Raw genomic sequence first — 14,956 nt, 5'->3', positions numbered from 1 at the left:
TATTGAAATTTTTACCTACGGTACTAGTACCAAGCTCATCTCTAGTCTTTGTCTCTGTCTACCTAAATTTGCGTTGCATGAGTTGAACTTAATAAGCATCGAAGTCATGGTTACAATTTACAAATATCACTCATAATATAATTTTTTTTAAATATATATTGATTAAAAATGACAGGTACTTGTATATTAAAAAGTAATATATTTAATCGTGAATTGATGTTTCTAGCGAGCAAAGACAGACTTTCGGTCATGATCGATCTGGGACCAATAGGCTGTATGTATGTGACTGTGGCATCGATATTGATTTTGTGAGTGGCAAAACCCGACTATGCTAATAAGACGTGTCTAGCAATATGATTTATTTAAAACCAAAAATCGTTAAGTGGATAAATACAAGAAAGTGATCTATAGTGTTTTGATTTATAAAGTTATATTACTTTTCTAATTTAACTATTCAACCTTTCTAATACTTACTGTTTTAACATTTACCATGTTTCAATAATGATTTTATGATATGCGTGCTAATTTGTTTTCAATTTTTTAAATTTAACCTTGAAGATTTTGTTTTATCATGGTTTAATCTTCTAAGGTCGATGATCATGTGTCGTGGACTTGTGAGTCCAACCGTTAGTACCCATCTTTTGTCATCCAAAACCAAAACTAAACCATTGAAAATTGAAACCAAACTGTTATTAACGGTCTGGTTTGGTTTGGTTTGGTTTAACAGTTTAAGCTTTGATAATAAAATTTGTTTAAAATGATTATTAATTTAACCGTATCATCAATTCCAACTAAGTCAAAATATGATACTTGAAATGATAAAGGAAGTAAAAAACAACCAACTGAAAGTAAAAAACTCAGTGGTGAAACCAAACCGATGACCGGTTCAAGGTTTTAAACCGAACCATGAACACTCATAATTGTTACGTGATTAATAGGGTTCGCGTTTAAACACCCGCTGCATCGCGCGGGCACTCGTCTAGTAACAATATATGTAGATGTGTAAATCAATAAAGCCACAAGCGAGCTTCTTGAGATTGAATCGTTAAAAGCTTGAATTAATCTGAACTTAAACGAGCTATAACCTATGTTGAAACTCATTTAAGAAGAGGGGTGAGCTGAAAACCGAATCGAAACCTGATTAACCGAAAAAACCACACCGAAGCATCAGCCGACGATTAACTTTTTGTTTTTTTTATTTAAAAACCGAATTTTCGGTTTTGGTTTGTTTTCAATATTTAAAATAACCGAAAAAACCGAACCGAATCGAACTGATTGATGGTGATGAAGAATACTAAGATGATGAAGACCCAAACTAAACTTTGAAGATGAACGAGATGAGAAATGAAGACTGAGACTACACTTTTAGTGTTTTTAATTAAGAATTTTGTTGAATTTTAAACTGTATAATTCAAAAAACTTTGTATTCATATAATTCCACGTATCAACGCCTATTTTGTTTTTTGAATTCAATATATATGTACGGTACTCTAATACGCTCTTACAAACTTAAAATGGATCCATCATCTTTATTTTTTTTTCAATGTCTACGCACAATTGAGAAAAAGGAAAACTGATTATAACTGAATAGAAAATAACCGAAAAACCGAAACAAGAAAACCGAAAAACCAAAATCCTTACGGTTTATATATTAAAAAACCGATAACTCGGTTTCAGTTTCGCCAAATAACCAAATTAAACCGAACCAAACGGTGCCGGGCGCCGGCATTACTTGAAAACTAGCTCAACAAGCAATACTCCCAGCTCTACGGCAATGGAGGAGACGAAGGTGTATTACAGAAAGAGAAAGCGGGAGAAGACGAAACAAATTGATCACATACCCAATTGTGCTCAGCTTCCAAGAACTACTAATTCCCCCAAACCACGTACTCAATTCAATCTTCCAATTCGACCCTTCAAAGGTATTTTTCAAAATTCAAATAATTTTCCAATAATTCGAACCCATATGTTGCAATTCGTGACTTTCAATTTCACATACGAACCACATTTTGTTAATTTATGTATAATTTACAAATTAGGGTTAGGGTTTACATGTGAAATTGAACTGGGTATCTCTTCATTGTTTGGATAATGGTTGTCACTTGTCAGGGCCGGCCCGACCATTTTGGTGGTTTAATTAGCGATTAGCTCGGTACTGGCACAGTTGGCAAAAATCGGTAAATACTGATACCAATCCCGATTTAATTAACTTGATGCTCGTTTTGGTACCGGTAAATGAAATTATAAAACTTATAATTTTTTTTTCTTTAAAATTTGCCGATCGATTGACATGTTTCGTATATGAAAATACAAAATGGAGTTTGATTTTTGTATAATACAATCAAATGAATCTATATACCTACAAACTTCTTATATTTTAAATTTACCGAACAGTGAGTTCCGTATACATATAATAAAGTTTAGAGCTTTTATATAAAAATTGAATGGGATTTATATATGATACAAGCTCAAGGTATATATATTCCTGAAAAAAAAAACAATTAAAAACTAAATAATTATAACTAAAAGATACCATATGAAACATTCAAGTGAAAAGGAGGAATATTGATCGTGAGGGTATCGAACTTGCGTGGATAACATTTAGTAAAAAAAGGATATGGCTTTAACCACCAGGCCAACATAGAAAATTGGTTTATTTATCAGTTGTATCTAATTAATATGCGATTCTGTATATATATAAACATCTAAACGTTTAAACGGAGGCCTTAATTTTTTGGACGCCTAAAGCCCTAGCTTTACCTAGTTCTACTGTTTGGCTGGCTCTGATGGTTGTTTTCTAAAACTTTATTTATTAATATGAAGTCTTTTTATGTCACAGATATGGAACCGAGCACACACAGCAGCAAAGATATCCAATCGGGTGTCACTGTCGACCCGCTTTCTAAAAATAAAAATCAATTGCATCTGATAGAAAGGAGTGAAGTATGCACAGCTCCTGGAAGTGTTGTCTGGGCTAATATGGATGGGAAGTTTTGGTGGCCTGCACAAGTAAGGAATGATATATGATTAGGTTTATTTTCATACGATATCGAGTTAAATATCAATCAAAGTTACTTGATTTGTTGATTGTATTTTATAAACTCGCATATGAAGCAAAACCACATTTCATTTCAATCGATCTGATTGATATTTATAGTAATTAATAATAAATTTACAGATTTTGGGAGAGAGATCAAATCAAGCTCGGTCTGTTTCAGTGCGGTACTTTGGTAAGCGTGGCAGGTAATGAACACTTCTATTATTTATTTTAGGGTGTGCATGAAACTGTAAAAACCGAACTGAACATTCGTTTTGGTTCCAGTTTTGCATATAGTTAAAACCGAAAAAATGAACTGAACCGAACCAAATTTATAGGTTTTCATTTTTAGTTTTGAACTTTAAGTAATTTATAAGAATTCAATCAATAGTGTTACCCAAATAATTTAACCCAAATGTATAATAATCAATTAATAATTAATTAACAAACGGTTTTCAAAAACTAAAACCCCGGAACCAAATGGTTTTCAAAAACTAAAGCCCAACCTTTTTGTTTTTGGTTCAGTTCAAGCTCAAAACCGACTCGTGCACACCCCTACTTTTTTCAGGTATTTAAAGATTCCTTAAGATATATGACTTCAAGTTTTCTTGTCTCGTTTTCAGTGTCTGGGTTGATCCAGATGTAGACCTTTCATCGTTTGAGGAAGTGAGTTTAATTTCCATACACAATTTTGCCCTTTTAACTATTTCACTTTTTATTTAGTTAATCAAGCAGATTTAACTATGAATGCTGCACTGAATATTATCTTCTTGTATGTGTAGTGTTTTGATGAGAGGAGGTGTAACGAGGCTAAAGAGTTTCAAAATGCTTTGAAACAAGTAATGTTCTTGTACATTGCGTTTTAATTTGATTTCATTGTTATCTGACTTTTTATAAATTGTTGTAACTTGTAAGTGCAGGCATTGCACGAATACCATAAGCAACATCCTATCTTATGTAAGGACTCATTTGGTTTCCCAGAAGGAGCTGACGATGTAAATCATGATGACCAAGTACACGGTATGTACCCACCTCTTTTAAAATATTTTAAGTTATAACTAAAGAACTGGATTTGAAAAGTAAAATGTATGTCTTGTGTGTACGAGTAAAACGAGGCAACATGACATTAGGTTTTAAAAAAAACTATGCATGTATTGTATAACATATAACATGTGATTTCCTAGTCAATGTTTTTTTTGGGGTCTCCATTGGCTATATGATCCTTTTCTTTTATGTTTTAGAAATTAGAATGACTTCAAGTTCAAGCACCCTTCTTCTACATCCATATCATCTGATCCGGGTAGAAAGTATGGGACCCAAGATCCAACTAATAGGAATAATATTACTTGTAATTTTTGTGGGAAAGTGGTCAAAGGAGGAGTTTATCGACTGAAACAACATTTTGTGGGAGGTTTTAGGAATGTAGTTGATTGCTTGAGGTGCCCTGAGCATGTACGTGACGAGATAAAAACATACATGCATAAAAAAGAAATGGCAAAAGTGGAAAATGTTATGAACTCAAGGATTCGAGTCGATGAGTATGATCACGTTGATGACGGGGATTATAGTGAAATAAGCGGTAGTAAGTTGTCTCAACGCAAAAAACCAAGGGTAAAAGGTTTTATGAAGATGATCTTCACTCCAAATAAGAAGGATGATAAATGTGGGATGCATCTAACCGTCAGTGAAGTTTGTAATAACGAGTTGAGGGGTACTGCTTGTAGAGAGATAGCGAAGTGGTTTTGTGATGCAAATATTCCTTCTAATGCGTCTACTTATGATAGTTTCAACACAATGATTGAAGCGGTTGGACAATGTGGTCCTGGGATGAAACCACCGAGCATGTACGAGTTGAAAGTTCCTTTACTTAGTAAGGAAGTAAAAGAAGTTGATAACCTAGTTAGCGAGCACAAGAAAGAATGGGCACGCAAAGGCTGTTCAGATATATGCGAGGGATGGCATGTTTCGTTGGTGGGAAAGGATATTATTAACTTTATGGTCAACTCCCCCAAAGGTTCCGTGTTTGTGAAATCCATTGATGTTTCCAATGTCTCTAAAGATTCAAGTGTCTTGTCCAAGATTCTTGATGCAATGGTGGAGGAGGTCGGAGAGGATAATGTGATTCAAGTTGTTACAGATAATGCATTGGCTTATGTTGAAGCTGGTAAGAGTTGCAATCTTAATATCTTATTACACACACACACATTATATATGTATATATATATATAGGGTGAGGCTCCTAAGAGAACTTTTTGAATTTGAGAACCATTTTGGGCCACAAAAAAACCTCTTCAAAAAAATTATAAAATGAAAAAACAAAAACAAAAATTTTTAAAAAGTAAAAAAACCAAAATTTTTTATTTTTTTATTCTGGTTTCATTAAAAAAAACTTAATTATACAAATATGTATAATTTTATTTAATCTCGGTTTACATAATATACACATATGTACATTATGATTTATTTTAATTGTACATATGTGTATAAAGAATAATATGTTTAAAATTTAAAAATACGTATTATACATATATGTATAATTTTGCTAAACCGATATTTTAAAAAAAAATTATGAAACCGGGATGAAAGAAATTTTTATTTGGTTTCTTAACTTTTTTTTTATTTTCGCGTTTTTTTGTTTTATATATATTTTTATTTTTCTTAAAAAGAGTTTTTTTTTGTGGTTCAAAATGGTTCTCAAAGTTCTCAATTTCAAAATGGTTCTCACATGATCCCAATCCTATTATATATGATGTGTTCTTTTCAGAACCATTTAATATGTTGAGAGCTGCTAGAACCACATAACGTAGTGCATTGATGATTTAAAAGATAAAAATAAGGTGGTTATGTAACCACCTTATGTATCACACTTAAAGCAACAGGTAGAAGTGCATATTAGGCAACTCTAAACAGTTGCCTCAAATCACTCCTGCAGTTGCCTCAAATCACTCCTGCATTTATTATCATTCATTGTATAGTTTTGTCATTTAGGAATAAGAGGATTTCACTCCTGATTAGTTGTTCAATTCCCTGTATTTATACTCTAGCATTTGTTAATGTAAAATCATCAAAAGTTGTTACTATCTCATGGTATCAGCCTTGATCCTGTCTCCTTGATTGTATTCTGCCCTAATCTTCTTTTGCCTTCTCACCGCCATCACCATGTCTTCCTCAACCGACCTTTCCACTATTCCCCTCCACTCTCTCAGCCGTCTAATCAATATCAAACTAAACTCTACCAATTATCTCCCATGGGATAAACAAATTACCCCGGTTCTTGCCTACCTTGATCTTGCCGGACACGTCGATGGTTCCAAACCATGTCCACCCGAAAAAATCACCTCCAACAATGAAACCATCACCAATCTAGACTTTATCTCCTGGAAATCTGCAGACCAAAAGGTCCTCCTCCTCATAAACTCCACCCTCACCGAAGAAGCTATGCACGAAACCATTGGCCACTCCACCTCCTTATCAGTTTGGGAGGCATTAGCCAATGCTTACAGCCATTGCTCCGTTGAGCGAATCCACAATTTAAAGGACACTCTTCGTAATCTTCAGAAAGGTACCGGTTCTGTCACCGACTATGGGCGGAAGTTTAAAGCACTTTCTGACCAACTTGCTGCTATCGGTCACCACATCAGTGATGAGGAGAAATGCCACTGGTTTCTTTGTGGTTTAGGTGCCTCTTTTGAAAGCTTTTCCACATCCCAAAGAACAATCAAACCTGCTCCTTCTTTTTGGGACCTACTCGCTAATGCTGAAAACCAGGAATTGTTTGTTCTAAAACTTCATGGACCATCAACAACTGAAGCTGCCTTCTATTCAAACTCTCCCAAACCCGCTCGATCGTACTCTTCTCGAGGTAAAGGACGCTCACAACCCTCAAAAGGCAGCGATAATACCTACACTAAACGTCCTCCTCATTGTCAACTCTGTCGCAAAGACGGTCACTATGCTAGTACCTGCCCTGCACTAGCGTCTTATGCGCAAAAAAACCCTCACTCTAGATGCAAATCTAGCACAAGCATTCACTGCTCAATGCAGCCTTGCATCCGAAACTCCGGATTGGACAGCCGACTCAGGTGCAACAACCCATATGCTTACTAATAATCGTGGTTTAAACGATTCTAAACTTCACACGGGTAACATGCGTGTTTCTTTTGGCAATGGCCAAACATTACCCGTCACTCACATTGGGAACACATCTCTAAATAACTTTTTATCCTTACAAAATGTTATTGTTGTTCCTAATCTCACAAAAAATCTACTATCAATTAGTAGACTCACAAATGACTCTCCCGTAGATGTTTTATTTTCTAACGATTACTTTCATATTCAGGACCGATAAACGGGGGAGGTTCTTGCTAGAGGCACTTGCGAAAATGGTTTCTATGTTCTCACCCAAAGTCACAAGTCTCTTGTTGCTGCGCTTTCGGCTTCTCATCTTCGTGCTTCGTTCAATAAATGGCATAGTCGCCTAGGACATGTTTCCTTTGATACTATCACTAGTTTAAACAAACTTGGTCATGTCTTTGTCACATCTTTATTACCAAAACCAGGTTTATGTAATTCTTGTGAGTTATCTAAAGCTAAACATCTACCCTTTGTTGAAAATAACAAGCGCGCACAACAACCATTAGACTTAATTCATTGTGATCTTTGGGGACCCGCACCAATTGCCTCCACCGATGGCTACTTATGTTATGTAATATTTGTAGATGACTACTCTCGGTTCACATGGTTTTATCCTCTAAAGGCTAAATCTAATTTTCACAACATTCTCACCACCTTTCTAAACTTTGTCCAAAATCAATTTTCTAAACGTGTCAAAGTTTTTCAAAGTGATGGTGGAACCGAGTTCACAAACAATCAAGTTCAAACTTGTTTTCAAGAGCATGGCATACATCATCGTTTGTCGTGTCCTTACACACCGGAACAAAATGGTCGGGCCGAACGCAAGCATCGACATATCACCGAAACTGGTTTGGCAATGATGTTTAATGCCCATGCTCCTCCAAAGTTGTGGTTTGATCCTTTCACTTCCGCCACTTATATCATAAAATCGTCTCTCAACAAAACTTCTTGAAAACAAATCCCCTTTTAACTTCTTTTTAACCAAACCCCATCATACTCAAATCTTCGCATTTTTGGGTGTCTAGTGTATCCGTATCTTCGTGACTACGCCAAAAACAAATTATTACCACGAAGTGCTCCTTGCATTTTTATTGGATATAGTCCTCGATACATAGGTTTTCGTTGTCTAGATCCCACAACGGGTCGAATTTACACCACTCGACATGCCAAATTTGACGAAGATGCATTCCCATTTCACACTCCTTCCAAAAACTCCGACACTTCAAACCTTCCTTTCACAAATTTTGAAGACTTGTTACCCACCCCAACATCTCAAAAACAACCAACCACACCTACACCTTCCACCACCTCAAACGCTCCATGTACCCGCTGCCCATATACTGAGCCCAACATCACTCCGTCCCCACCAGGCAGCCCAGCCCCGTCTCCACCCAACAACCCATCCACCGAATCCATCCCATTATCCGACTCTTCTGACTCGTTTTCCTCATCTCCCAGCCCACCACCAAATCCACTTCCCTATTCAGCCCAACCTATTACCCCACCATCCGAAAGTTTCACTCCCGACTCAGCCCAATCAACCCAAATTCAGCAGACTGATTGAGCCCAACACTCTACCACACCTTCTGCCCAGCAACCTGTTTCAGATCCCTCAACCCAACAGACCACTTCTGCCCAAAACCAACCTCTCAACACCAATCATCATCCCATGACCACTCGGTCAAAGCATGGTATTTTTAAAACCAAACATTCTGCTAACTTATCTCAATTCACCAATCATTCTCTTCATCATTCTCTTCTCTCTTCACACGTACCTAAAGGGATTAAAACCACAATGAAGGATTCCAAATGGGTTCGTGCCATGAATGATGAACTTCAAGCCTTACATTCCAATCACACTTGGAATCTTGTTCCTCGTCCCGCTTCAACCAACATAATTGGCTCCAAATGGATTTATCGGATCAAATACAAATCCGATGGCTCCATTGATCGCTACAAAGCTCGACTTGTAGCCCAAGGTTTCAACCAAGTTCCAGGAATAGATTTTTCTCACACATTTAGCCCTGTTGTCAATCATCTACAATTCGGGTTGTTCTAAGCCTTGCCACCATCAACAAATGGAAGTTACGACAACTCGATGTCAACAATGCATTTTTAAATGGCAATCTTTCGGAAACCGTCTTTATGGAACAACCACCGGGTTTTCAAGATCAAACTCGTCCGAATCACGTGTGTAAACTAAATCGTGCCATTTATGGCCTAAAACAAGCTCCACGAGCTTGGTTCCAACGATTAAGTTCCTTCCTCATCACACTTGGTTTCCAATGTAGTCGAGCCGATCCATCCTTGTTTATCTTTAAAAACAATGGCACTTTAATTTACATCCTTGTATATGTTGACGACATAATCATCACGGGTAACAATAAAACCTTCATTACCGCATTCACTCGTCAACTTCACAAGGAATTCAAAATTAAAGATCTCGGCAATCTAAGTTTTTTTCTCGGTTTGGAAGTCACCCATACCAAAACTGGTTTGTTTCTAAATCAATCCAAGTATGCTTATGACATTCTTTCCCGAGCCGGCCTGCTTGATTCCAAACCCGTGGCCACTCCTCTCACACCAAAAGACCTTTTCCACTCTACCGGTGAACCATTTCATGATCCAACTCTCTATCGTTCTCTTGTCGGTGCCCTTCAATACTTAACCATCACTCGGCCGGACCTATCCTATGCCGTAAATCAAGCTAGTCAATTCCTTCAAAATCCAAGCAGCACTCATTTTCAGCTTGTCAAACGCATTCTTCGATACGTCAAGGGGACTTTATCACACGGATTAAACTTTGATAGACCACCAGAAACTGTTTTACTAGGTTTTTCTGATGCAGATTGGGCTCGTTGCATTGACACTCGAAGATCCACCTATGGTTATTGCATTTATTTAGGTGGCAACTTGGTATCTTGGAGGGCAACTTGGTATCTTGGAGCGCAAAGAAACAACCAATGGTAGCACGCTCAAGTTGTGAGTCGGAATATAGAGCCATGGCTAACACCGCTTCGGAGCTTATTTGGATCACTCATCTTCTACGTGAACTGCATGCCTTACCACCGGGACCGCCAACACTTTTATGTGACAACAAGAGTGCTCTTTTTCTAAGTCAAAATCCCATCTCCCACAAGAGAGCAAAACACATCGATCTTGACTACCATTTCATTCGAGAGTTAGTAGCTGCTGGTCGTCTCCACACAAAGTTTATTTCCACGGATAAACAAGTTGCTGACATCTTCACCAAGAGTTTACCCAAACCTTTATTTGAAAAGTTTCGAACAATGCTTCGTCTACAACCACATCCATCTCGCATTGACGGGGGTATTAGGCCACTCTAAACAGTTGCCTCAAATCACTCCTGCAGTTGCCTCAAATCACTCCTGCATTTATTATCATTCATTGTATAGTTTTGTCATTTAGGAATAGGAGGATTTTACTCCTGATTAGTTGTTCAATTCCCTGTATTTATACTCTAGCATTTGTTAATGTAAAATCATCAAAAGTTGTTACTATCTCAGTGCATTATGTGGTTCTCGCAGTTCTCAACGTATTCTTGGTTCTGAAACGAACGCCCCTCTCTCTATGCATGCATGTGTGTATTCCTTATGTGTAATCTAATTCCATCTTATTATAAATTTTTTTAGGGAAGATGCTAGAAGCCACTAGGAAACATCTGTACTGGACTCCATGTGCAACACGTTGCATAGATCTTATGTTGGAGGATATAGGAAAACAAATACCCAGAGTGAAAAGTTGTTTAAAAAGCGCAATGTTCGCAAACGGATACATATACAGCTTTGTGGGTCTGGTGAACTTGATGAGAAAATTCACAGGTAAAAGGAACTTGTATAGGCCCGCGATTACAAGATTTGCCACTTCCTTTATCACTCTTCTCCAATTTCACAAGCAAAAAAACAATTTGAGAAAGATTATCATTTCTCAAGAATGGGTAGATAGCAAGTGGTCGAAGGACCCAAAGGGCAAAAAAGTCAAATCCATCTTTTTACAAGAATCATTTTGGAGGAATATAGTACATACTGTTAAGTTAACTGGTCCTCTTGTTAGTCTTCTTAGATTGGTTCATGGTGAAAAAAGGCTGGCTATGGGTTACATGTACAATGCCATAGATAGGGCTAAAGAGACTATCGAAAAGAGTTTTAATAATAAAAAGGAATTATATGAGAAAACTTTGGATATTATAGATGATAGATGGGAATGTCAACTCCACCATCCGTTGCATGCTGCTGGACATTACTTAAACCCGTCTATCTTTTATGATGATGTAAAACTTATTTTAGAGGATGAAGAAATTATGGGTGGTTTATATTCTTGCATTGAAAGGCTGTCTCCAAGTGTAGAAGATGAAGACATAGTTCTTGGAGAACTAAGTAAATATCAAAATGCCGAAGGGCTTTTTGGTAAAAATGCAGCTATTAGGCAGAGGAAGCAAAAGGCTCCAGGTAAATTACAAACAAATGTTTTTTTTTTCTAATATACTACATATTAGGGTTGATTAAAAAGCTCGTGGCTCACTCGAAAAAAGCTTGGCTCGAAAAGAGCTCGTTTGTAACTAGCCAAGCCCCAACTAGACGTTGGCTCGTTTATATTAAATCCCAATTTCTAATATATAATAATTGATTAATAATAGTTATAAAATACAAAAAAAAATTAAAAAGCAAGAATAATACATATAATATTTTGAAACTACCTCTTGATCTTTAAAAAGTATTAAAAAGAAACAAAAATAATACATGTGTATGTTACAAAATCATGTCTTTAATATATCTTGTGCAATTTAAAAAAAAAAAGCTAACGGGCTTGACGAGCCATGAGCTGACTTGAGTTTTTACGAGCTGATCTTGAGCTTGAGCCTAAGCTCGGCTCGGCTACAGCCCTGCTACATATTATGCATTATATGCTCATTCTAGTATTTAAATTTTGTTATCTTTTAGCGGAGTGGTGGGCATCATTTGGATATTCGGCTCCTAAACTGCAACAGTTTGCTATACGAGTTCTGAGCCTCACTTGCAGTGCTACAAGTTGTGAAAAGAACAATGATGTTTTCCAAAACCTTCACACAAAGAAGAGAAATAGATTGGCACACGAGAGCCTGGCTGATATGGTGTATGTGAAATGCAATCGCGCTTTGGAACGTCGACATGGAAGTGTGAGGACCGTTGATCCAATCCTTTTGCATGACATTGACGAAAGTAGTGAATGGTTGATAGGGAGAATGGAAGATGATGTTGAAGATGATGATTTGGTTTTTATTGGTGATGACTTGACGTTTAGTAACGTAGGTAGAGTATCTAAAGTTACAGTGAGCGATGACGTGTCCGGGGCATCAACAAATGATAGTGGAAAACATCGTCTTGAAGATGAGATCGAAGAAGATATTGGAGTGTCTGATGATGATGGAGATGAAACCGAGCTCGATTTTGATGATGAGGATTCTTTAGATAACTAGAATGTTAGATTAGAGACTATTATGATCTCTTTCATGGATAATTTATCAGTACTTGGCTCGTTTACAAACGAGCTCTTTTCATGGATAACTTGTTAATACAGTTTGAAGGGCTTTTTAGATTTTCCTAGACCTAAAGCAAGCTCTATGAGATGTGCGGGCTCAACCCGACCAACGCTTCCTAAACAAGCGTTGATCATCGAGCTGGTTCCTTGAGAATCAAGCCACTATGAGACACTCGTGTTTGTTAATCAAGGTTACCTCTCTAGACCTGAAAGTAGGGATGAGATCGGGACCGTACACGTACCTATACCCGAAAGTACCCGTACCTAAAATCAGTAAATCTTGGTACCCATACCCGTACCCGAATTATATGGTACGGGTACGGGTACAGGTACTTTGGGTACAGTACTTGCTTTGGTACCTCTTTGTTCTTTTTTTAAAAAAAATCTCCACTAAACTAGGTAACGGTACGTTACCGACAATCAATTTATAATACCAAAACCGTAATACCGCAACCAAAACATAATACAAAAACTAAAAATGAAACGAATAAGCCATAATATAAAATCCATTCCCTTTTCTTTTTTTAGTTTATTGTTTCCTCAATTTTTATAGAAAAACAAGAGAAAAAGTTATGCATATTATTTAATTATACACACAATTACACATACATGAAATAAAAATATACGAATACACAATATATGAATATACACATATAAATTGAGAGCTTATTCAACTAATATATATTATGTTTTGAAATTCCCGTTTGAAAGTTAAGTCATAAGTGTTGAAAACCTAATAAAAGCCCCTAAATATTCTAAACGGGTACCAGTACCTGTAATACCAGTACTTGTACCCGTACCTGTATCCGAAAGTACCTGTACCTATAATCAGAAAATTTGCATACCCATACCCGTACCCAATAGACACATACAGGAACGGGTACAAGTACGAGTACTGAACAGGTACGGGTACTAGTATTTAGGAAAAAAAGCTCATCCCTACCTGAAAGAACTCAAAAACAATATTGATGAATGATATTCTTTGTCTTGTCTAACTAAAATCATCTCTCTTTATAAAAGAAAGAATTACACGGATGGTCTTTGCGGTATGTTTAAATTATAGTTATGGGTGAGGCGAGTGGTGCATCGTCCCCATATTTGAGGACCCAAACCAAAATTTGCACATACCGCTGGGCTCAACTAATGATAATAATAAAAACGTCAATACTATCTTAATATTCAAACCAGAGATAAAATAATGACAAACAACAAACTTAAAGATAAACGATAAATCAAATAGTACCTCTTTCGTTTCATCGTTATGGCATAATGATAATGGCCCTATGCACGAAACTTCATCCCCTTTCACTTTCTTATCTTCATCAACATATTACTTGCTTCAACTCCTCAAAACTGTTTAAAACCACTCCAGATGCTTCAGATTCGGATACCCGAAGCTTTCTGTTAAAATCATTCATATTCGTATGCAACTTCGAATTCTAATTTCAAAACATTTCGTGTTGTCAAATGCACCCCGGTTTTTACAGTTAATTTATGTGAAATCACACAAACTTTGAGGCTCATCAAATAATATGTATAAGATGTTTCCCTAATTGTTTTGCAAAAAATGAATTGATTTCCTCAAGGAAAAAAGAAAGAAGTTATCTTCTAGTTTTTTGTAGTATGAAAATATAAAACGGAAAACTGATTTAAATAACCATAATTATTAAATATTTGCAAATAAAAGCCCCAATTAAAGAAATGTTTGCCGACGGTCTTGCTTTTAACATATTTGTTCTTAATAATCCGCGACAAATGTTAATCCTAATATGGTTAGTCGTCGATTGACGAAAAACCGTTTTTGGCTTAAAACTCAATCTTTTTTTGCAAGAAAACTCAACCTAAACAATACCAATACCACCTGAACACCACCACGGCCGCCAACAACCACCATCTGAACACCACCATTGACCACCACCACCATCTGAACACCACCAACTGACTCAGACGTGGTTCTATGTTCCAACGACCTTGATAATTAGGAGTTTTACTAGAAATAAGTTCTGAAAGGTCCAATTTAAGGTTACAAAGACGTTTAGGATGAAATGGTTGAGTTTTCCGACTAAAACGGTTTTTTCGGCGACCGACAATTCACGGCTTTAAAATTCTATTAGTCGTAGATTGTCAAGAGCAAATATGATAAAAGATGAAAACATATTTCGTTAGTTGAGCCTCTTAAGTCTTATATGCCAATACTATGTTAAATAGGAATATTCATTTCTAATTTTCTTAAAAAAAACAAAATAT

At 36.5% G+C, this 14,956-nt stretch overlaps 2 protein-coding genes across 2 annotated transcripts; both read left to right on the top strand.

Annotated features, from left to right (window-relative positions):
• Positions 1 to 1,752: 1,752 nt before the first annotated feature.
• LOC143551208 (uncharacterized) lies at positions 1,753 to 4,430 on the top strand. Its single transcript, XM_077041684.1, has 7 exons — positions 1,753 to 1,922; positions 2,840 to 3,009; positions 3,179 to 3,243; positions 3,661 to 3,703; positions 3,820 to 3,876; positions 3,958 to 4,057; positions 4,279 to 4,430. The coding sequence occupies exons 1-7, from the start codon at positions 1,775 to 1,777 to the stop codon at positions 4,428 to 4,430; spliced, it is 735 nt and encodes a 244-aa protein (XP_076897799.1). The 5' UTR covers positions 1,753 to 1,774.
• Positions 4,427 to 13,788, top strand: LOC143551207 (uncharacterized). The gene is made up of 4 exons (XM_077041683.1): positions 4,427 to 5,201; positions 10,825 to 11,640; positions 12,133 to 12,921; positions 13,660 to 13,788. Exons 1-3 carry the CDS (start codon positions 4,514 to 4,516, stop codon positions 12,645 to 12,647), a joined length of 2,019 nt encoding a protein of 672 aa, XP_076897798.1. The 5' UTR covers positions 4,427 to 4,513; the 3' UTR covers positions 12,648 to 12,921; positions 13,660 to 13,788.
• Positions 13,789 to 14,956: the final 1,168 nt, after the last annotated feature.

The sequence above is a fragment of the Bidens hawaiensis genome, unplaced genomic scaffold, assembly GCF_021521415.1.
Source record: "Bidens hawaiensis isolate Kalapana, Puna unplaced genomic scaffold, B.hawaiensis_p1.1 tig00016274_1, whole genome shotgun sequence".
Classification (NCBI taxonomy): Eukaryota; Viridiplantae; Streptophyta; class Magnoliopsida; order Asterales; family Asteraceae; genus Bidens; species Bidens hawaiensis.
The sequence above is the reverse complement of the archived record's forward strand: the minus strand, read 5'-3'. Positions and strand labels throughout refer to the sequence as shown.

Excerpts from the sequence above, each read along its gene's own strand:
- LOC143551208 (XM_077041684.1), top strand. The coding sequence starts at position 1,775 with ATGGAGGAGACGAAGGTGTATTACAGAAAGAGAAAGCGGGAGAAGACG. Across the intron at positions 3,010-3,178 it reads AGTTTTGGTGGCCTGCACAA|ATTTTGGGAGAGAGATCAAA; the intron begins GTAAGGAATGAT and ends ATAAATTTACAG. Across the intron at positions 3,877-3,957 it reads TTCAAAATGCTTTGAAACAA|GCATTGCACGAATACCATAA; the intron begins GTAATGTTCTTG and ends TTGTAAGTGCAG.
- LOC143551207 (XM_077041683.1), top strand. The coding sequence starts at position 4,514 with ATGCATAAAAAAGAAATGGCAAAAGTGGAAAATGTTATGAACTCAAGG. Across the intron at positions 5,202-10,824 it reads ATTGGCTTATGTTGAAGCTG|GGAAGATGCTAGAAGCCACT; the intron begins GTAAGAGTTGCA and ends AAATTTTTTTAG. Across the intron at positions 11,641-12,132 it reads GAGGAAGCAAAAGGCTCCAG|CGGAGTGGTGGGCATCATTT; the intron begins GTAAATTACAAA and ends GTTATCTTTTAG.